The following is a 21,870-nucleotide window of genomic DNA, read 5'->3' on the forward strand; positions in this document are numbered from 1 at the left end:
AGTTGATTGACTTTAATGACTTTGTATCATGCTAGGTACAAGGCCTGTAATCCCAGCACTTGGGAGGCTGGGGCAGGAGAATCACTGGGAGTTGGAGGGCAACCTAGGCTACATAGATGAGTTTAAGACCAGCCTGAATTACATAGTGAGACCCTGCCTCAAAAGCACAAAACAAAACAAAACAAAAGACACCAGATGCTCCTGGAGATCACGTGATGTCTGACATTGGAGGTGGTAAGGGAGACATGGGTCCCAGGCCTCTGTCACTTGCTCCTCGTCTCTTCTGTTGGCTGAGACACAGAGGCACGGCTGTGTGTACTGTTCCACCAGCTCCCATAGTGCATAACAGTTCTGCCTTTGTCCGGAGATCACAGTCCAAGGACAGCTAAGGAGGGACATGGGGAACAGTTTCACCTTCTTGTCTCAAAAATACTCCATTTTCAGGTTGTTTTAACTATGAGACACAGGGCCTGACACCTACAATTTAGGTTTATTTTGACTCACAGTTTCAGGAGTTTCTGCTGTATGCAGCCAAAACACAGAAAGGCCACTGCGGAAGGCCTTGGTGGAGGAAAGCTGCTTATACTGTGGTCGCCAGGAAGCGGAGGGTCCAGTGGACCCCACCTTCTCTAATGGCACCGTCCAAATGCATGCTCTGTGGGCTCCAGGGGATCCACATTTTAGATCAAAACCTTAACAGACTGTACACAATATTTTTTGCGTCACTTGTAAGTTTTGCCTATTAATAACATGACAGATAGAAGCTTTCATTCTATATCAAGAGCAATACATACTTGAAAAAGGAAAGCTCACTATTAGAGAACAGGCTGTTTCTTTCAAGACAAAAGTTATTAACCAGACTCTTTCCTATTCTGTATGACGAATACGTGTCTCTAGATCATTAGCTAGTCTCCAGTTCAACCACGTAATTTTCACTTGGCAGTTTTTTTTTGTTTGTTTGTTTTTTGACAGAGTTTCACTACGCAGTTCAGGCTGGTCTTAAACTCACTTTGTAACCCTAGCTGATTTCGAACTCGCAGCGATTCTCCTGCCCCAGCCTCCTGAGTGCTGGGATTACAGATGTGCACTACCATGCCTGGCCTTTGCAAGAGTCTATTACCTGAATGTATAATCCTTTGCTTAACCCAATCTCTCATTGTTAGATATTCAGACCATTTTCTGTTTTCCTTAGTTAATAAAAAAATAAAGATAATTTTGAGATATAATTCACCAATCCGTCTAACAAAATTTGTTACTGAGTAGCTTCTCTGTGCCAGGCATGAAATAGGCCGATTTTTATTTCTATAAGGTTAAATCGTTTAACCAATGCCTATCTGGGGCACGGAACGCACAAATAGGGGGATCGCGTCGGTTTAAACTCTGACATTCAATCTTATAAAACGAAGCCTGCTGGAGGTCTTGGAATACAGCATTATCAGCTCATGTTCTGGAGTCCCTGTGACATTCATGTGCATTCGTTTAACTGACTCTGGTTCACTGACATGACGTGAGACGCGGAGAGCTGTGACCCCAGCTCCCTCCGCTCACCCGAGCGTCCTGCGCTGCCCACCGCAGGCCTGGTGCGCGCGCGGCTGCGGAGCGCACGGGATCTGCGTCTGCGCCGAGGCGGGGTCGCTCTCGGGCCAGGGATGGGGTGGCCACCCGCAGCCGGGCGGAGGGCAGGGGGCCCGCTGGGCGGGAAGCGGCAGCGATCCGGCAGGAGCAGGCTGGACCCGGGCCCGCCGTGCCCGCGCCCAGCCCTGCGGGCACAGGAGGCACAGCGGGCACGGGGAGCCGCGGGAAGGGGCGAGGGCGCGCTCCCGCCCCGACCGCGCTTCCCCGCGGTTCCGCCCGGGCGGCGGCCTCCGCCGACCTCTGGGGGTCTCCCGACTTAGAAGTCGGAGGCGCTGGGACCGCATGGGGCGCTTCCCAACAGTTTTGGCGGCGGCCTGCCTTGAGCGGCCACAGCGGAGCCTGAGGCACAGGAGGTGCCGGGCCGAGCACGCCTCCGGGCTCCGCGCCCTCCTCCGCCCTCTCCCCCTCCTCGGAGCCGGGAAGCCGCGCGGGCCGGGGCCGGGGCCGGGGTCGCTCCGCCCGCCTCCTCCCGTCCCGGCTCTGACTCACGGCCGGCCCAGGTCGGCGTCTCCACCCTCGGCGCGCCGCTCCGCCCCCTCCGCTCCCGCCCAGCGCAGCCGGGACGCGGCGGGACCGTGCTTAGGGCCGCTGCACCGTCTGCGGGAGCCCGCTGCTCAGCGAGGCGCCTCGCCGCACCCAGGGACCCCGACCTCGGAGAGCCGGGACCCCGAGCGGACTCGCCAGGATGCGCGGCCCCCAGCTCCTCGGCGAGCTCCTCCTGCTCTGTCTGGGCGTCGCCGCTCTGGCCGCCCGGCCGGGGTAGGACGGGGTGCAGGGGCGACGAGGGGTGAAGAGAGTGTGGGGGGGGGGCAGGGGTGGGGACTTGGAGCCAGGGGTGGGGCGGGTTAGGGCAGTGTCAGGGTTCAGGGGTAGGGTGAGGGTTAGTTATCCTTAGGGTTAAGATTTAGGGTTTAGCATTTATAGTTTAGATCAGCATCAAAGTCAGGGCCTGGGACTGGGAGACCGAACGCTGTGCGCAGCAATTAGGGTTCCAGCCAGGATCATGGTTAGGGTTAGCGTGAGGGTTGAAGATCAAGGGTAGGGTGGGAGTCAGGGCCAGGCTCCAGGAGGCTAAGCTCTGGGCGGCTTGGTCTCCAGCCTTGGTACTCTAAGGTTTCAGGTTGGCTCTGAGTGAGGCAGTTACCGAGTACATTCATAAAATCCCAGAGCCTTTCTGGCCATAATAACTTTCTAAAGAAAGTCATTTTATTTTTAGTCCTCACTGCCTCTGCCTTCTGTTTCTCATAGTTTTGCTCCCAGACAGTGGCTTCTCACACACACATTTTTTTTTCCTCTAAGCACTAATGTCTCATCGAGGGAACTGAAGTAGAGGTTCAAGTGCCGACGTAGGAAGAGGAGTACTTAGAATTCCTAGCTGATAGAAAAGTGTCCCGTTCCCACAGATGTGCAGTCCAGCCCCAGCCTCCAGCTTTGGTTGCACTGAAATGCAGCTTTGACTGTCTTCTGTGCAGCCTGCGCTGGGATTCCCGCCACAGGAGGTTCATTTTTCAGCTGTTTCCACCAGTGGGATTGGATAATTTTTTTTTTGAGTAAGGCACAATATAAAGGTTTTAATAAGAAGCAGGCAAATTCTTAGTCTGCCTTTTTTTTTTTTCTTTTTCATCAAGGCAATGGTGCCACTGGGATGAGGTTATCTTAAAGGAAGAGCTTGGACTTGCGCTTTGCATGTCCTATGCGAATCTCCTCCTGTGCCATTTGTGGTTACTACGATGCGGCACATAACACAGGCTTCCGCACTGTAATTGTGCTTTGGGAATTACTCCTGTTTCAGTAGCATTTCAGCACGCTGCTAAATAGAGCTAACAGCGCCGTGTGCAGTAGGCACAGTTTGGGGAGTTTATTCACTGTCTTTAAAATCTGAGGGTCATGAAATAGAGCTGTGAGGATAAGAAACTGTTTCCCCTTGTTGGGGACCCCTCAGGCCCAGTTTTCTGGTGACAGCCCCAAGGACCATCAGGCCAGGAGGAAATGTGACCATCGGGGTGGAGCTCTTGGAACACAGCCCTTCACAGATCACTGTGAAGGCCGAGCTGCTCAAGAAGGCGGCAAACCTAACTGTCTCTGTCTTGGAAGCAGAAGGAGTCTTTGAGAAAGGTAAGACGAACGGTATAGACTTACTCTTGTGTAGCAATGATTGCAGTATGTTGATAGAGTGAGTGGATTATAGGAACCCAAACTGGCAGTGACTCACATGTAATCTCGCTTGATCATGTGGTGTCTAAAAGGTCTTCCTCCAGGCTCTTCTTAGTAGGGATCAAGAGACCCACGTTGTTTCTCTTGTGACTGTGTCATCAACATGTGGTTCTCTGGGGACAGCACATAGGCTTGATGGGCCTGCCACCGCCACCAGGTTTGAGGCAGAGGTGGCTGGAAGGAGGGGCTGGCACTGCTAGTGACTTGTTTTGAGTATGAGTTCTAATCTGGTTTAACATTGTATTTATTTGCTTTTTTTTTTTTTTTTGGTACTGGGGATTGAGCTCACGACCTTGCATTTGCCAAGCAGGCACTTAACACCACTGAGCTAAATCCCCAACCCCTCAACATTGTATTTGAATCGATGAATGCCTTCTTTATAAATGCTAAGGAAAAAATAATTTTAGTGGTCAATGTTTACATTTTTTCATTAAAATGAACACATTGTAATTTTTCCTAGTTGCAAGCACTAAACCCAAATCACTTACGATTCTGCCACCTGAGTATAAACTATTAATTTGAAGCATGTTTAGATATTGTTAGAGGTCAGAAATTGAGGCATAAATTTCTGTAATATTGTTATTTTTTTAAAAAGAAATAATTTAAGGCCATGTAGTGAAAGTTGGCTGAGATTCTATAACAGTTCTTTATATAAATTGATCCTCTGCCCACTTAGAGATGTTATAGTATTATCATCCAGTGAGATGCAATACAAGTTTCTTTGCATCTGTGAATCTTTCTTCCCTGGTAGCTGACCGACTGGATGAGTAAATTCCAAATCAGAGTCAGGAGGAGGCGTGTGTGCGTGTGTGCGTGCGTGTGTGCGTGCGTGTGTGCGTGCGTATGTGCGTGTGTGTGTGTGTGTCTGTGTGTGTGTGTGTCTGTGTGTGTGGAATGGTGTCAGGGAGTTGGGCAACCTTGTTTCTTTGGAGAGGAAGTGTAGGTTACTTCTTCAAACTGGAGTTAAAGTTAGCTCCCCTACCACATGTTAATTATGTGAATTTGGGCTGGTGTCATAGTTGCTGTGAGCATCAATGTCCTCATCTATAAAGTGCAGGTAACAAAAGTGGCTTCTCTGGAAAAGGTTACATAGTACCTATTAGGCCCTCAATACACAGCAATGTTAGTGTAAAAATTTGTAGAAATACTGAAGATGTAGAAAGCATCATTTCATTTTTCACGTGGGGAAAGACCTCACTTTTGACTACCAAACTGTCGTTTCTGAAAATCAGTTGTCCTGGTCTTATTATTATTATTATTATTTTTGTACCAGGGATCAAACTCACAACCATGCGCTTGCAAGGCAGGCGCTTATGCTCCTGAGCTAAATCCCCGGCCCAACCCTGGTCTTATGATAGTAACATTGAAGTATTAAATCATGGGACTTAGTACTGAAGGTAGTTCCATACTCATTATTTATCATTAAGAATTGGTAATTTTGGCTGAGCGTGGTGGTACACACCTGTAACCCCAGCATTTGGGAGGCTGAGGCAGGAGGATTACAAGAGTTTGAGGCCAGCCTGGGCTGAGATAATGAGTTCAAAGCTATCCTGAACTACATAGCAAAACCCTATCTCAAAAACCAAAACCAAACCAAACCTACCAACCAACCAACCAACCAAACAAACAAACAAAAACAATTTGATATTTTTGGCTCCACTGGTATGGCAGTCTAGAGGTCCAGAATTACAAGATTTTGATAAGTATTTGAGTTCGCTTGATTATTTACTTACACTCATTCTAGAATTTCTCTTGCTACTGTATTCCTGCAGTTTCCTTCATCAGTCTCTCTTCTGAGGGTACATGCAGGTGGGCTGGTTTTTCACTTTATACTTAGTTTTCTTTGGGAGGGGCTGCCATCATCCACTCCTAGGTATGACTGAGTACTGTTCTCAAACTGGGTCAGAAAGCCATGTCCTGGGGGCATAATGGCTCTCTGAAAAGGAGGCAAGGAAAATGTTACTTCTTTCACGGTGGGTTTTGACTCTGCTGTGGAGTTTTATGGAAGCTGCCATTGGCAGGAGGATTCTCCCCCTTTCAAAGCAGAGTGTTCCTCTGTTATCAGGGGCTGTGAGTATTGTTCTTGGGGCAGATGCTTCGTATAACATGAGGGCTTTAAGATATTTCACTCTCCTTGTCCTCATGTCTGTTGCTTTATCTGACATCTCTAGTTGTAACTGTAAGTAGATAAATCAGGAATTCTAAATCTGAAGAATCTGCATTTTCATAGAATTCCTATTTTGTTTTGTATTTTTTTCCTCGATCATATAACACAAAGTGCATTTTAGATCTGACCACTCGTCGGTTTCTGTGAATCCCCCTGGGAGGAGGTTTATCTTCTGGGAGAACTAAGCAGATAGCCTGTCTTTGAGTACTTGTTTCTAGAAGTCTTGGTCTTTTTAGCAATCTCTGAGTTGCAGCAGGGGCATCTTGCTGTCACCTGAATGTATTTCTGGTAATGCTAAAGGCTTAAGATTGCAGAATGTGCTTTAATAAAAGCAGAAATACAGACTTTTTCTTAGGGAGGAGTTCACTTATTCGCTTGACATATGTGGGGGAATTCTTATTTATATTTGGGGGAATTTTTATTTACATTTCTATACTTGAGGTCAGGAACAGTAGTTGCATTACAATTACTCATTTAAAAATATGTTAATCTTATGTTTACTGGGGATTGATTATTATTATTTTTACTTTTGGTGAATATCAGCTTTTTTAGAGAAAGCGTTTCTACTAAAGGTTTTGGAGTTCTGTAAAATATGTCAATGTCTTTTTTTCTGCCACTAAGTTTTTTTCCCTTGGTATTGGGAATTGAACTCAGGACCTTGCGCTTGCAAGGTAGGCGCTTGTGATACTTACTTACTGTATCCTTGGCTCTAGATACCTCTTTTCTGTTTTTATTTTTTGAGACAGGATGTCATTATGCAGTTCAGGGTGGCCTTGAACTCACTGGGTAGTCCAGGCTGGTGTCAAGTTCAAGGCAATCCTCCCGTTTCAGCCTCCTGAGGGCTGGGACTATGGGCGGTGCCACAATGCCCAACTTTTGATGGTTGTTAGTGGTGCGATTCAGACTTCTCAGTACTTATCATTATTGCCATCATGCAACAGTGTTTAACTCCATCTTCTCTACAGTGAGTACAACTTGGTTCATGATCTTATCTTCTTCTATATAGAGCTATTTTAGTAAGCATAATTACCAAGATGTAGTAAAATTTCAACAGAGGGGAGAGGATGGAGTGCCTGTGGCTTGGATGTTAGGCTAGATGTTAGGTGGAGATTTTTCTCTTCCCTTTGTGGTTTTATTTCTATCCTAGTGCAGTGTTGCTCTGGAGTTCCAAACAAATCAAGAAAGAAGTAAAGCACGTTGATTTACAGGTTAAAATAAGAACTCTCTTCTTAAAGGCAATTGAAAGAATTAGTTGGATGTCTTTGAAGTCCTAATCTACATCTTCTTTTCTTTTCTTTTTATATTACTTAAAACTTTCCTTTATAAATGTTCCCTATGTTTCCTAAGCAAAATTCATTTCCAGTAACTTACAGTCTAACCTCTCCACTTCCGTTAATGAATTTATCATCACTGAATGAAAACCTAGTGAAAACCAAGACTGAGCTGAAATTGCCTGCAAGATGTTTGCGAGCTCTGTGTGGCCTCTCCTGACAGATTGTCCTCGCTGAGCCCTCTTCTGTCTCTCCCTGAGGTGTCGGGATGAGTTGGCACACGTCTGTACCCTTTGATCGCTTGCCTTTTCTCTTTGTGTTAAAATACCGGAAGGCTGACGGAGTGTGTTTACCTTCTAGTTTTTAAGAATTAAAAATCTGTTGTGTCTTTTATTGTCTTGCTCAGTTCTACTAAGGGGGAATTTTATTTTCCATCTTGATCAGATGGGGGTGAAAATTTAATATGGTAGCTGAAAAATTTAAAAAGCAAAAACAAAAGCCTACCCAGTTAAGTTAGGATGGCTTTCTGGTGGAAACAAACTCCTGAGTGTACACCTCTTGCTCCTTAGATCAAAATCAGCTCCAGGTTCTTGTGAAAGTGGATTAATGAGTACTGTGTGGGCATGTCTCCCAGACCGGTTTCCTAAGGCAAGCCTGAGGCTCCCCGGAATTGGTTTAAAGGGCGTGGGCTCCTGGGCTGCTCGCTCCCAGGTCTGTGCTGTGGTAGGGAATCCATGTGAAGAAATAGGTTCGGGCTGAGACTGAGGTGCCACAGTGCTGCAGATGTGCATGGGATCCAGAACCAGTCTGCTTGGGTGCTGGTGCTGTGGGCAACTAGTCAACGAGTCTTACCAGGTGTCCATTTTGTCATCTGGGAAACACTGTAGTGGTTTCTGCCTTATATGATTACATGCTTATTGTAAGGATTAAACAAGGTAACGTATGTAAAACACACAGGAATCATTCTAGAAAACAGTAGCTATTGTTACTAGAATAGCATAGCAACAATGAATGTCCAAGGCAGTGATTGATCACCTCTTGATGATCTTGAAGGCATAAAAGGTATAAAAGGTGGATTCCTGAGAGGGAAGGGGAAGAGATTTAACACATGGAATACTGAGTTTCCTCATAGTGCCGGTCATTCTATGCACAGTATTTAATTTTTACAGTCCTATGAAATAGGCACTGTTATCTTCATTTTGTAAGTGGAGAAACTGAGGTTGAAAAAAAGCAATTTCCCTGACTTAACCAACTGAATAAGTAGTAGAGTTAGTTCTGTCTGAGGTCCATAAAGTATTTTTTGGTTTTGTTTTGTTTTGTGGTGCTGGGGATTGAACCCAGGGCCTTGTGCATGCTAGGCTAGTGCTTGGCCACTGAATACCTGCAACTCTATAAGGTTTTTTTTTTTTGGTACTGGGAATTGAACTCATGATTTCACGCTTGCCAGCCAGGTGCTTATGCCGCTGAGCTAAATCCCTGGCCCTCTATAAGGCTTTTTACTGTCTGGAGGACAAAGATTGAAAGATTTTTTTGTTTGCTTCATTTGAGAATTTCCTTTCTTTTCTTTTTCTTTTCTTCTTTGAGACAAGATCTTGATAAGAAGTCCAGGTTGGCTTTGAATTTGTTGTGTAACCTGGGTTGGCTTTGAATTTGTGATCCTCCTGCTTCAGCCTTCCAAGTGCTGGATTTATAGGTTAGAGCTCTGCCTGGCTTCATTTTGAGATAGTGATGCAATGTTGTATAGTCATCTTCCTCTGAAATCATTTTCATATTTGCTTTTAGTCATTTAATCTGAGATCTAATGAAACCTAGTTTGGATCTGAGAATTTACAAGATGAAATGCCAGTTTGCGGCTAACGTGTTATGAGCTTCATAGAGTTTTAGAACCGGAAGGGACCTCAGAGATAGGCCAACCCAGCAAGCTACTTTATGCTGAAGAGACAGAAGGGGGGCTGTGTTGAAGGACTTTTCCAGGTTGTTTTTCTTTGCAGTGGCTGACACAGACTGTAGGCTTCTTGAGCTTCAGCTGCTGCTATTTCCATTTTCTGCAGGAGGCTTTCCTAACACATCAGGGCCGTACATAAGACTGCGGTGTATTTGAAAATGTTGCTTCTTTTGACTTGGAAGAAAATAAGGCTGAGCCGTTTAGAAGATGCCTCCTTGCACATTTGTGCACGTGTCTTGTTTCGGCTTGAGGTGGAGCTGTTCTTTGTGGACTAATAGTTTTGCATGGGGCGAGGCTGGGCTATGAGGATTGCAGATATTTAAAAAATGAAATTCTAGTGCTGCATTTCTCACAGTGGGTGTTGTAATTTTTAAAAATGCAGATTCAAGGCCATCCTTGAGACACAGGTAAGTATGGGAACCTAAATTTTAAACTCAGCTATCTCCACTGGTGATTCTTAGCCATGTTAACCGGAGAGCAACTACAGCTTCATGTCTTACAAATTGTACTTGACCACGCCATGGAATCCTTGAGTGAGCTCATGCCTCGGTCCGCCTGCTGTGATTTAAGGTGCCTTCATTTTGCCTTCCAAGCCCCTCACCTTAAGCAGCAGTGGCAGTTTTCAGCCGAGGAGAGACAGCCCTTGGGGCTTACAGTGATTCCGTGAAGTTGAAAGTAAACATTGATTCTTTAAACTCCACTTCAATTTGTGCCTCTCTTCTGACATTGAATGAGTCACTGTTTTTGTGACTCACTGAAAGGCTGGGTGGAAATAGAAATCAGATCCTGTAGGAACTTGGGCAGGGTTGATGTTTATGCTTTATGTTAACTTAAGATGGCTTTATACTGCTATAATGAGTTGTTTTCCCAAAGATGTTTCCCTTCATTAACTTACCATTCATTGACTGTTCTGTTGTGTATGAAACATGAATAAAGGGTGGGAGGGTTAGGGAACATGAGGAAGGAGACTATTGGAGGGTCCAGAAAAATAATATATAAAATTAAAAGCACAAAGGAACTGCTCAATGAATACTAACTTGTAATATCAGGTAAAATAAATTGGATAGGATTTGTGGCTTCAAAGACAGTGAATACTGTTACCACACACACACACACACACACACACACACACACACACGCATGCTGCAGAAAAGTCGGAGTTTTCTTGTTTGTATAAAAAGTTCTATGCGGTTTGCAAACAACTTCCTGTGTATAACTCTGTACTTGGTACTGTTACCTTTTGTTTCCAGAGGAATACAGATGTCTATTCATAAATGTCCCACCTCGACTCTACATTTGGCATCTGGTCAGAGCTGTCACTTTGCAGAATAGAGAAGGGAGGGATGTGCTGGAGGACAGCTGGTGGCTGAGTGGTGGACACGAGATAGCAATGGTGTGTATGTGTACATGTGCGTGTGTGTGTGCATGTGTGTGTGTATGTGTGTGCGTGTGTGCATGTGTGTGCCAGTGGCACTAAGGACAGAACCCAGGGCCTTCACACTAAGCCTCAGCCCTTTTTATTTTTTATTTTGGGACATGGTCTTACATAGTTTTGAAGTTGCTCAGTTTGGGTTGAACTTGTGATCCTCCTGCCTCAGTTTCCCAGACTGCTAAGATGACAAGTACATACTACCATGCCTGGCAAGATAATGGTTTTAGGGGGCTGGAGGTTTAGCTCAGCGGCATAAGCGCCTGACTTGCAAGCAGGCAGTCGTGAGTTTGATCCCTGGTACCGATAAAAAGGAAAAAGACAAAAAAAAATGGTTTTATATGTGTTCTCTTTTTTCTTTTTTTTTTTTTTTGAGACAGGGTCTTATTATGCAGTTCTAGCTGACCTTAAATTCACTTCATAGCCCAGGCTGATCTCGAACTCACCTGTGTCCTCCTGCTTCAACCTCCCAAGTGCTGTGATTACAGGTGTGCACCATCATGCCCACCTTGGAAGGTTTTAATGGTACCAGGAACCCAGAAGATAAGAGAAGGTGAAGATGGAGGCAAGGACATGGATGACCCATAAGTGAATGGTTTTATGTTGAATGTTGGGATTAAAGGCAGCTTTTAAGAAATAAATGAGTGGTGAGAAAATAAATCAGAAAGTGACTGTGGTTCTACTGTCTTGAGAGGTTTAGCAGTTGGAAGGAGAGAAGTGATTTATTTTCTTTTTGTACTGGAGACTCAGATTAGCACTTTCTCCCTGAACTACATCTCTCTAGCCCTTTTCATTTTTACTTTGAGACAGGTTCTTGCTAAGTCATTTAGTTGTTCAGGTTGGGCTTGAATTTTGCTTCTCCTGCCTCAACTTCCCAGAGTGCTGGGTTTACAGGTGTGCACCACTGTGCCTGGCTAGGTGGATTTTTTTTTTATGGTACTGGGGACTGAACCCAGGGACTTTAAACTGAGATACATCTTCAACCTTTTTATTATTTTTTAGATTTTTATTAGCACATGTTTGCAGTACATAATGATTGCATTTGTTATGAGGAGTTGGTACGTGTACATAAGAAACCATCAATGGATGGTTTCTTAAAAGACACAGTAGACAGATAAAAGGGGTGAGGTGAAATTGAGGAGTGGGTAATTCCCTGGTCAGAAGGGATGGGATTGCGATCTGGGCACTGGTCTTGATGTACCCTTTCTTAATTCCTTCAGGGAAATTCTTTGAGTTCCCTTTCTTCCCTTGCAAGGCTCAGGGTGAATTTGGTGAAAGAAGGGGGAAACAGCCATGAGTAGCTAATGGCAGGTCTGTGGGTGTGTAGTTGTGTAGAAATGATTCATGAACAGAAATCTGAAAACCAGAGAGGCTAAGAGGTTGGAAATACATGGGGAGGAAAGTATTTTTCCTTTTCCTTTTCTTTTTTTCAAAGACCACCTAGTGGTTTCTTTCAGGCAGGGAAATATTAGAGATTTACTTACATGTATGAAAATATAGTTGACTCAAATGATTCAGTGTTAACAAACTTTGCTAAAATATGTGTAAAATCTCCCCAGGGACACAGAGACAAGACATTTACTATTTTCAACATTTCAAACATTTATTAGGACCCAAACTGTATATGGGCGATAGTGCTGGTGACATAAATATTTAGTGACCATGTTGAGTTCTTGTTTCTCTACTCTTCCAGGGAAAGAAGGCAGGCTTCACTTGTGTGCGTGCCTGAATTTGAGGTAGAGATGGGTTGGGGCGCTGTGTGAACAGTTTCAAAGTCAAGCTGGGTTTCTGGGATTAGTGAGCTGTGGCTGGGGGTGAGTGTGTGGGGTGTGCGTCTGTGTCATCAGCAGTTTCACGGGGCTGAGGAGCTGGTTGTCTGCATGGCTGCTCCGGGCTGGAGTCTGTAATGTGGAGCAGAGAGAGAGGTCATAAGCAGCCTTGCTGTTTTTTGCTTGGAATTACTTTGGCTGTTGTGGATCTTTCATGTTTCTATATGGATGCTGGGATTGTTTTTTCTAGTGCAGAATGTCATTGGAATTTTGATGGAGATTGCACCAGATCTATAGATTAAGTTTGCTAATATGGAGATTTGGACAGTATTAATTCTGCCATCTGAGAACACGGCAGGTCATTTCATCTTCTTTGCCTTCTTCTATCACTCTCTTTAGTGTTCTGTAATTTTCCTTATAGAGCTCTTTCACCTCCTTGGTAAAGTTGATTCCTAGGTAATTTATGTTTTTGAAGCTATTGTGAATGGAATTGCTTTATTTTTTTCTCTGCTAGCTCATTGATTGTATATAGAAAAGCTATTTATATTTTTTAATATGGATTTTGTATCTTGGAAACATTTTGTAAAGGGTAAATGTAGGTTCTGCTGACTTCATAGTCCTTATGCACAACTTTAGTAACAAAATTCAGAGATCATACAATTTGACTTGTTACAAAATAGCATTCCTCTTCTGCCTGTAATTTCAGCACTCTGGGAGGCTGCGTAGGAGGACTGAGATTTTGAGCCCATACTGGAAAATTTAGCAGTTTAATGAAATTATGTCTCAAAAAACAAACAAACAAAAAAAAGACCTGAGATGCAGCTCAGTGTGAGTTTAATTCCTGGAACTGCCCCAAGTGAACAACCCAGATCATTCTTTTAATTCCCTCCAACTTTTTAAAAATGCAAAATCATTCTTAGTTCACGAACTTGAAAAAAGCAGCTGTGAGCCAGGCTTGGTTTGCCAGGTGTAGACGGCCAGCCTTGCCATGGTAAAGCCCGGTGCCGTGAAGCAGCCCAAACTCCCCGGCCCTGGGGCTTTCACTTGTCTTTAACCTAACAGGTTACACTGTGCCACTTTATCTGTTTCACTTTTAGTGGGTTTTTGAGCTGACTTTGCTAAACAGTCTAAGTGGAATAAAATGTTCTATAAAACTCACATTTGCTGAGATATTTGTAAGCAAAGAGAGATAAGAGGGAAAAAAATACAAGGAGTGTATGAGCCTGAGGTATAGAAAAGACGCTTTTGTTTTGTTTTACTTGAAATACTTGTACTTTCTGCATAGATTCTATTCCCAGAGCAGTTGTATAGCCTGAAAACGACATTATACTGTAAGATTTGTGGTGGAAACCCTCCTTTTTCCTCTTGTCCATCTATGTATCAAGAATACACAACATAGAGAATATTTGATAGATTGAAAAAGAGTTCAAAATTTTCAGTGAAAAATAGTGACAGTAAACTTAGAACCGAATAGCTAAGGGCTGCAAAGATAATTAAGCAGCGGTGTCAGGCAGGTATATTTATAGAGCAGAAAATCCACTTTTTCTTCATAGAGAGTGTTTCTGGACCTAGTTGGATTTCCAATTACACAGTACTCTTTCTCCTCAGTGATTCTCCGGAGCTATTTGTTGAGAACAGATGTCAGAAGAGGCAGCAATATGGTATTATAGAGTGTGTTTAAAAAGTTAAGGAAAGGTTAGTTTTTGTGTGTGCTTATTACACACTTTAAAAATAGCTCTGAATCTATTTGTAAATCAGATGACCAGTTCTCAGACTGCCAAGTGTGACGCCTCAACACAAGGTTTCTTCAGCGTTGCTCAGGGGATGTAGGCAAGGGGAGAACGTGTGGGAGGTTTCTCTGCTATGCACAAGATGAGCAGAGCTTTACAAAGGTACTTAGGATAAGGTGAACAAGAACTTTACATAACAGTGCATGTTTAGTTAGGGATTTAAAAGAGCGCCACCCCACATTTCAGAAAAAAAAAGAAGTGGCTACGATTTCCCCTTTGGTCTCTGAGTGGAGACTCACCAAGAGGGAAAAAATGTTCACAACAGTTTACAAATACTATCTATTTAGTTCTCAACCTAGCAACAGCAGAGAAAGAGATTATTATTCCTCAGTTACACGGTCTCCACCCTGTGGCCCTGGCTTTATATTTCAGTGGTGCTAATTATTGCTGACCTGTGAGGATTTTCAAATAAGTCCTATGCTAGGACTTAATAAATGCCTAGGAAGTTCCAAGCTGTGTTGTAAATTTAGAGGGGAGACAAGAAGTTCCAAAAAAAAAAAAAAAGTTAAATATTTAAAGTTGCCCTTTTAATAAGGATGCAGGAGACCAGTGAATGGGCCTTGCACAGGGTCTGTCCACAGTCACAGTTGTCTGAGTCACTCCCTAGTTCCAGCAGGAGTGACTTCTCTGCTGGCTTTTGGGTGGAGCTTCTCTTTCTGACTCTATCTTTCCTGGTTCTATGAGCATATGTGGTTGTGTTATCCTGGGATTTAGGAATGCAGTGGACCAACTCTTCCAACTCCTCTCTAATGAGAAAAACTTTCAAAAGTCCGATGTGACTAAAAGGGGCATTTAAAAAAACCTCTAGAATGGATTTCCTGCATTCCAAATCTGGTGAGCTTGTTCTGGATTGCCGAAATGCTCGCCCTCCAATTTACCAGCCTACAGGGTTTATTTGGAGCATAGACTCCCAGCTGTTTGCTACTTTCTCCTGGCTTGATGTCACGTGGATAAAAATAAATCCCTGCTCCACCCCACCTTGTCGGACTTTGTAATTCTGCCAGCGGTGGGAGACAGACTGCATTAGCTCTGGGTGGGGAGGAAGCACATTGCTTCCTCCACGCAGAGGAGGCTCAGGACTCATCCTAAGCTAAGGAAAACTAACACCTCTCTGAGGCAGCAGGTGCTGGCTTGTTGGGGAAGAGCTCACTGGTTTCTGCTTCTTCTTTATTCCAATGTGGGACCCTGGGGAGGAAGCTGTGCTGTACCCACTCTTGCTGTGCCAGGAGGGGGCCCCTTTCTTCCTTCAGGGGAATGGCTCCAGGGCTTCCACAACGCATAGGTCCTGTGGCCCATTAACATGAACCTGAACCAAGATGACTGTGATTTTAGACTTGAGTGCTTGAGGAAAAGGGGATAGTGACATTCACCAGCAGGCTGCCCAGGTGGTGGAACACTGACGGTGACCTAAGCGACAGAATTCAGCTGCTTGTGGTGGGGATTGGGCCTTGACGACGTGTGTGGCCCTAGGCAAGTCGCTTCATGCTGCTGTGGCTCAGGTTTCTCACTTGTGACATGAGGATGATAATAGCTAATGGAATTGTTGAGAAAATTAAGCCAGTTAATATATATGTTGTGCTTTTAGACTTCTCTATAAATAGTATCATTGTTCACAAAATGAGAAGATTTTGTATTCTGTCAGGCCTGGATTTTTTTTTGAGACGGGGTCTCATTAGGTAGGATAGGCTGGCCTTGAACTCGCTCATGTAGCCCAGGCTGGCCATGAACTCACATCGCTCCTCCTGCCTCAGCCTTCTGAGTGCTGGGATTACAGGTGTGTGCTACTATGCCCGGCCCTGTTAGTTGATTTTTTTGTTTCTAGGCAGAAATGTAAGTGTTCTTCTCTTTAGCTCAGGATGTCCCAGGGAAGTATAACAAACTCATAAATACTTGAAAAATGTCTAGTAGGCATATGAAAAGTAAGAACAGGCTAAATTAATTTTCTTTCTTTTTTTTTGTTGCAGTGCTAGGGATTTAACCCAGGGCCTTTGCACTGAGCTGTATCCCTAGCCCTTTTAAAATTTTTAAATTTTGAGACACAGTCTCAATAAGTTGTTAAGTTGTTCAGGCTGGGTTCAAACTTGCCATCTGCCTGCCTCAACCTCCCTAAGTGTTGAGATTACATACACAACCATGCCTAGCAAATTATTTTTAATAATATAACTTTTTACCCTAATAATTCACCTATAATATTAGTTCATCATGTGATCCCTATAAAATTATTATATTATTGTTTTGTGTTTTTTGTCATTGTTGTCTTTTTGTGGTAGTCTTGCTGTATAGTGCGGGCTGGCCTTGAACTCACTTTGAAGCTGAATATGGCTTCAAACTGCCTGCCTCAGCCTCCTGAGTGCTGGGGTTACAGGCATGTACCACCACGCCTATCCCTATAAAAATTATTGATGAGCTATTTTATACCCTTTGTTTTTAAAATCAGAATTGTGGGTTGTATTTATGCTTGCTGTGTATCTCAGTGCTGTACTGTTTGTGCCTGCTTAGAGGCTATTGTACAGGACTGCACAGCTTTGGGGATTTGCTTGTCAGTTTTGTTTTAAAAGTGTCCTAGTTCCCTACTGTGTCCCCATGACACAAGCTAGCCCCAAACTTAGTAGCTTGAAAAAACAGTGGGTTATTATGTCCTGTGACTCTGACGTGGCTTATATGTTCTATGTTGATGATTATTGCTTGAATCAGTCGTTCTTGTGATAGTTGTAAAATTTTCAGGTCTCAGGATCTCTTTGCATTTATTCACTCTTATGGTAAAGAAAGACTTTTCCTTCTGCCTCACTGAGTCATTTAATAATTGTATAACAGCATGAATTCATAGGATAGTCTTGTTTATTTAGTAGGTTATAAACTATTATTTATTTTAATGTTCAGGTTGTCTGGACATAATGTTTTTAATGGAGGAAAACACTTTCTGTGTATGCTAAGGAATGTGCTGTGGTATATTGCCTGTGCAGCAAAGTCTAACATGTGGACAATTTTACTCTTTCCTCCTACATTGAAGTGCTTAATATTTCAGCCCAAATATTTCACAGGTGAGCCAGTCTCTTTGTTTGCAGAGCACCAAGTCTCTCTTCAACCAAAACAATTCTTTTTCCTTTGGTACTAGTGGTAGATCCAAAGCCTCATGCATGCCAGGCAAGCACTGTACCACTGAGCTTAACCTCCAGCCTAACAAGTATTTTTACAAGACAGTTTGTCAAATAAGTGGTGTGTATTAACAATTCTTTTGAAGTTCTTGCCAAGTTTTGTTGCTGTGATATCATCAGACTTTTGAATTGCATTTCAGTACAATATAGAAGGTAAGTCTATTCCATTAAGTAAAAGCTTAATGAGCAAAGGTTTTACCCCACAAGTTGAGATGCTTCCAGAGTGCAAATGAGTGTATATATAAGTGTCCATAAGCAGACAAGAAGATAAAAAGAATGGACTGTATATTCCAAGCCTTCAAAAGGGAACCTTGCCATTTGTGATAGCATCAATGAATCTAAGACTGCAATATTAAGGGAAATAAACCAGGCACAGAAAGACAAATTCCACATGTTCTCCCTTAGTTGGCATCTAAAAAGTTGAACTCACAGCAACAGAGTAGAAGTTGAACTCAGTGGCTGGGTGTCGGTGTCACTCCCGGCCGGCAGGAAGGACACACAACAAAGTCTGGCAGTGGACAACCTTTTCTTTTATTTTCCTTCTCCGTACAGCCTGCCCCGGGAATCCTCCCGGCCGAAGCCTCTGTTGGTCCGCTCCCCGCGGCTCCTTGCGTGCTTCTCCCTACAGTCTGTCCCGAAGCCTCTACCGGTCCGCTCTCCGCGGCTCCTTGCGTGCTTCTCCCTACAGTCTGTCCCGAAGCCTCTACCGGTCCGCTCTCCGCGGCTCCTTGCATGCTTCTTCTGCTTCTTTTGCTTCTTCTTCTTTTCTTGGCGGGAGAGGCACTCACTTTTATAGGGTTCAGTTGTTGCTAGGCAGACTATCTTACAGGGCGGGTTGTGAAGCAGGAGATCTTACAGGGCGGGTTGTTTACCAAGCAGGAAGCAGGAGATCTTACAGGGCGGGTTGTTTACCAAGCAGGAAGCAGGAGATCTTACAGGGCGGGTTGTTTACCAAGCAGGAAGTAAGCGCCATCTTAGCACACTCGATGGGAGGGGTAATCTAGCTCAGGCTTTGCTCTTTCCTACAGGCCTCACGTCCGCCAAGTAAGGCGACCGGGCTCGGGGCTGCGGCTCCCAACATCTCCCCCTTTTTTATTTTTTATGAATGTGCGCATCGTAGCCCTTCCTGGACTGGGTGCAGAGGCTTATGCCCTATGCGTAGGCCCACCGTAGGTCCTTGGCTTAGACCCTGGTCGGCCGTCCCATGGTCTGCCAAGGCCCTGAGGCCCTCGTCCTTTTTCTAGGGCCAGGCACAAACTGGACGGAACCTGGATGCACACAAGCTTGCACTCATTTCCTCTCCGTAAAGAAATCCCCTCGGAGAGAAATTTAGACCTGGGCAGCATCTAACAGTCCAGCGGCTTACGTGCAGGATGGGGTAGGGCCTGGCTTAGGTTGAGTCGCACCGGGGGAGTACGCTCTTACCCGTCATTGACTCTCCTACCCAGCTATGTCATAATTTTTTAGAGGAGGAGTGTGGGAAGCTCACCGCCCCTAGACTCGGTCGTAGGCTAGGCGAGCGAGCCATGCATATGCCTGAGGATCTTTTTGTCCATTTTGGGCTACCGCTATTTCTATTCATCTTGTTGGTTGGTCTGTGGTGGATCTCCGGTAGGGCAGGTCTGATCTTCAGTCGAGGGCTTTGTTGCCCGTGTCAGTCTCTCCGGTACCCACAGTGGTTCTCGTCCCGGTTCCTGTGGGAAAGCACAAACCGCGCCTCGGCTCCAGCTGATTACCGGATCCGGGCCCATCCATTGTCCTGTTAGGACATCTTTCCATTTAACCCACCCTTTATGGTTGGGGGAAGGGTTGCAGTGCTCCATAGCTGGGGAGCAATTATCATTATTTAAATTTAAAAAATTGTGTGTGAATAGTGCCATGGATAATCGTGCCTTTGGGGCCAGGCCTTGGCCTACTCCCCCTTTTTGTTTTTGTAAAATTTCTTTGAGGCTTCTATGAGCCCTCTCAATGATTCCTTGACCTTGGGGATTGTATGGGATACCATGTTTTAATTGAACCTCCATCATTTTGCAGAACTCATTGAAGGCTTTGCCTATATAGGCTGGTCCATTATCAGTTTTTAATATTTTTGGTTTGCCCCATGCGGCCCAAGCCGCCAGGCAATGATTGATCACATTAGACACTTTTTCACCTGTTTCTGCTGTTGCAAATATGACGTGAGAACAGGTGTCTGTGGAAACATGAACATATTTAAGAGTCCCAAATTCCTGTATATGTGTGATGTCCATCTGCCAAACATCACCAGGGATCAAACCTCGAGGGTTTACTCCCATCGGTATGGCAGGTTTGTATGTGGCACAGGAGTCACATAGTCGCACGATATCTCGTGCATCTGCTCTGGGAACATGGAAATGGTTTGCTAGTGTCCTGGCATTGACATGAAACTTATCATGGAAGGCACGGGCTCGCTCGATTGGTGTTAGTAAGGTAAAAATCCATAACGGGCGAGTGGCAGTGTCAGCAGCCGCATTCCCCTGTGCCATAGGCCCTGGCAGGGATGTATGTGCTCTTATGTGGGTGGTGAAGACCTTATGGTGTCTGTTCTGAAGCAATGTCTGGATAGACAGGAACAGCCCAGCCACTGTGGAAGTGGATCTAATTAAACTGGCAGTCTCAAGCACTTGCATAGCATTGACCACATACCTAGAATCGGAGACAATGTTAATGGGTCCTGAGAACCTTTCAAGAATCATTTTAACGATCTGCAGTTCCACCACCTGAGGCTGATCTGGTTCAAATTGTATGGTAACCGGGGGCTTGCCTAGGATCACATAGGCGCCTATCCCCGTCTTGGAGCCATCTGTATATATTGTAGTTGCTGGGACTAATGGCTCAGAGGCAGTAACCTTTGGAAAAATTACAGGGTGCTGAGTAACAAATGACAAGATAGGGTCTTTAGGGTATTGATTGTCTATATCCCCATGGAAAACACATCTCAAAATGGCCCAAGCATCTATGCAGGCAGCCAGGGTCTTGATCTGGCTGGCGGTATAGGGTCATCAGCGTGTTGGCCTTCCCCCATAAGCATGTCTCTATTCCATCCCCGGTTCCCTCGGTTAGCGTTTCTTTCCGCCTGTTCGGCAGCGAACTCGGCGTACCAGGCTCGCCAATCCAGGTAACTACCCGAGGGCAGACACGCCTTTGCCAGCTGAGTCCAGTCCGCGGGGGTGAGGGGCCCAGAAGACAGGTTCTCCAGCATGGCAATGGTGTAAGGCGCAGTCGGCCCAAAGGTTGTAACTGCATTTTTAAGTTCTCTAATCTGCTTTATTTCAAAGGGTTCCCACACATTACGTCCCTGACCCATGGCCATCTGTACAGGATATATCCCATAGGGGCCGCTATCTATCCCTGCGAACGGGTGGTCTTCATTAGACACACGACCCCCATGCCACAGCTGTCTGTGGAAATAACGTCCCGCCGGCGGCGGAGCATCATAAGATGGCGGCCGCGGTTGGGTAGAAAATGGCGGCCTGTGCGTTATTTCCTGTACTGACGGAAGAGGGGGGAGTTCCCATGCGGCGGTCTCGCGGTGAGGGACCGCTTCCGGGAACGAGTTCCAGGGCGGAGCAGAAGGTTCTGTCTCCCTCCCCTGCCAGGGGGCGCTCAGAAGCTCTCTGCTTTTTCGTAAGCCTAGCTGAGCGGAGCGCAATTCGCGGCGCAATGCAGCGAAAGAGCCTTGCGTCTCCCCATCAAGCGACTTAGGCCCCTGACAGCTGGTCTCTTTGGCCTCCTCACCATTCAACCTTCCCTCGTCCTCGGAGTCAGACGACTCCGAGGCTTGAGCCCCGTCCTCCTCCTTAGCATCTTTGTTCCCCTTGACGGACCCCTCTCGGGAGCTCCCTGACTGGGCCTGCTCAAATACCCTGCGTACTTTTGTAAGCTCTTGAGAGCTTTCCCCGCAACCACCCTCACTCTTAGTGCCGCTACCTAGCATGTTTCCCATTTTTTAATATGTTATTCACCGCGTGAGGCCCAAGGAATCCGCCACTTACGCGTGAGCCTGAGAGGAGTCTACAAACCCTGTAGGTGCGCGCCACCCAGGGCCCAGGTTTATCCTCTACTCACCTGTCTTGCAGCTCTGCGTTGGAGCGTTGTCCACTGCCACGTCTCGGGGGTGATCAGTCCCCGTACGGGCCACCAGATGTCGGTGTCACTCCCGGCCGGCAGGAAGGACACACAACAAAGTCTGGCAGTGGACAACCTTTTCTTTTATTTTCCTTCTCCGTACAGCCTGCCCCGGGAATCCTCCCGGCCGAAGCCTCTGTTGGTCCGCTCCCCGCGGCTCCTTGCGTGCTTCTCCCTACAGTCTGTCCCGAAGCCTCTACCGGTCCGCTCTCCGCGGCTCCTTGCGTGCTTCTCCCTACAGTCTGTCCCGAAGCCTCTACCGGTCCGCTCTCCGCGGCTCCTTGCGTGCTTCTCCCTACAGTCTGTCCCGAAGCCTCTACCGGTCCGCTCTCCGCGGCTCCTTGCGTGC

At 45.6% G+C, this 21,870-nt stretch overlaps 1 protein-coding gene across 1 annotated transcript in view; it reads left to right on the forward strand.

Annotated features, from left to right (window-relative positions):
• Positions 1-2,183: 2,183 nt before the first annotated feature.
• Positions 2,184-21,870, forward strand: part of Cd109 (CD109 molecule) — a 138,694-nt gene continuing 119,007 nt past the window's right edge. The window contains exons 1-2 of the mRNA XM_063226895.1: positions 2,184-2,394; positions 3,578-3,750. Of these exons, the coding sequence (XP_063082965.1) occupies positions 2,321-2,394; positions 3,578-3,750 (247 nt within the window). The 5' untranslated portion in view covers positions 2,184-2,320. The remainder of the gene's footprint in view (positions 2,395-3,577; positions 3,751-21,870) is intronic.

The sequence above is a fragment of the Cavia porcellus genome, unplaced genomic scaffold (assembly GCF_034190915.1).
Source record: "Cavia porcellus strain 051 isolate PalLab524CR breed Dunkin Hartley unplaced genomic scaffold, mCavPor4.1 scaffold_16, whole genome shotgun sequence".
NCBI classification, from domain to species: Eukaryota; Metazoa; Chordata; class Mammalia; order Rodentia; family Caviidae; genus Cavia; species Cavia porcellus.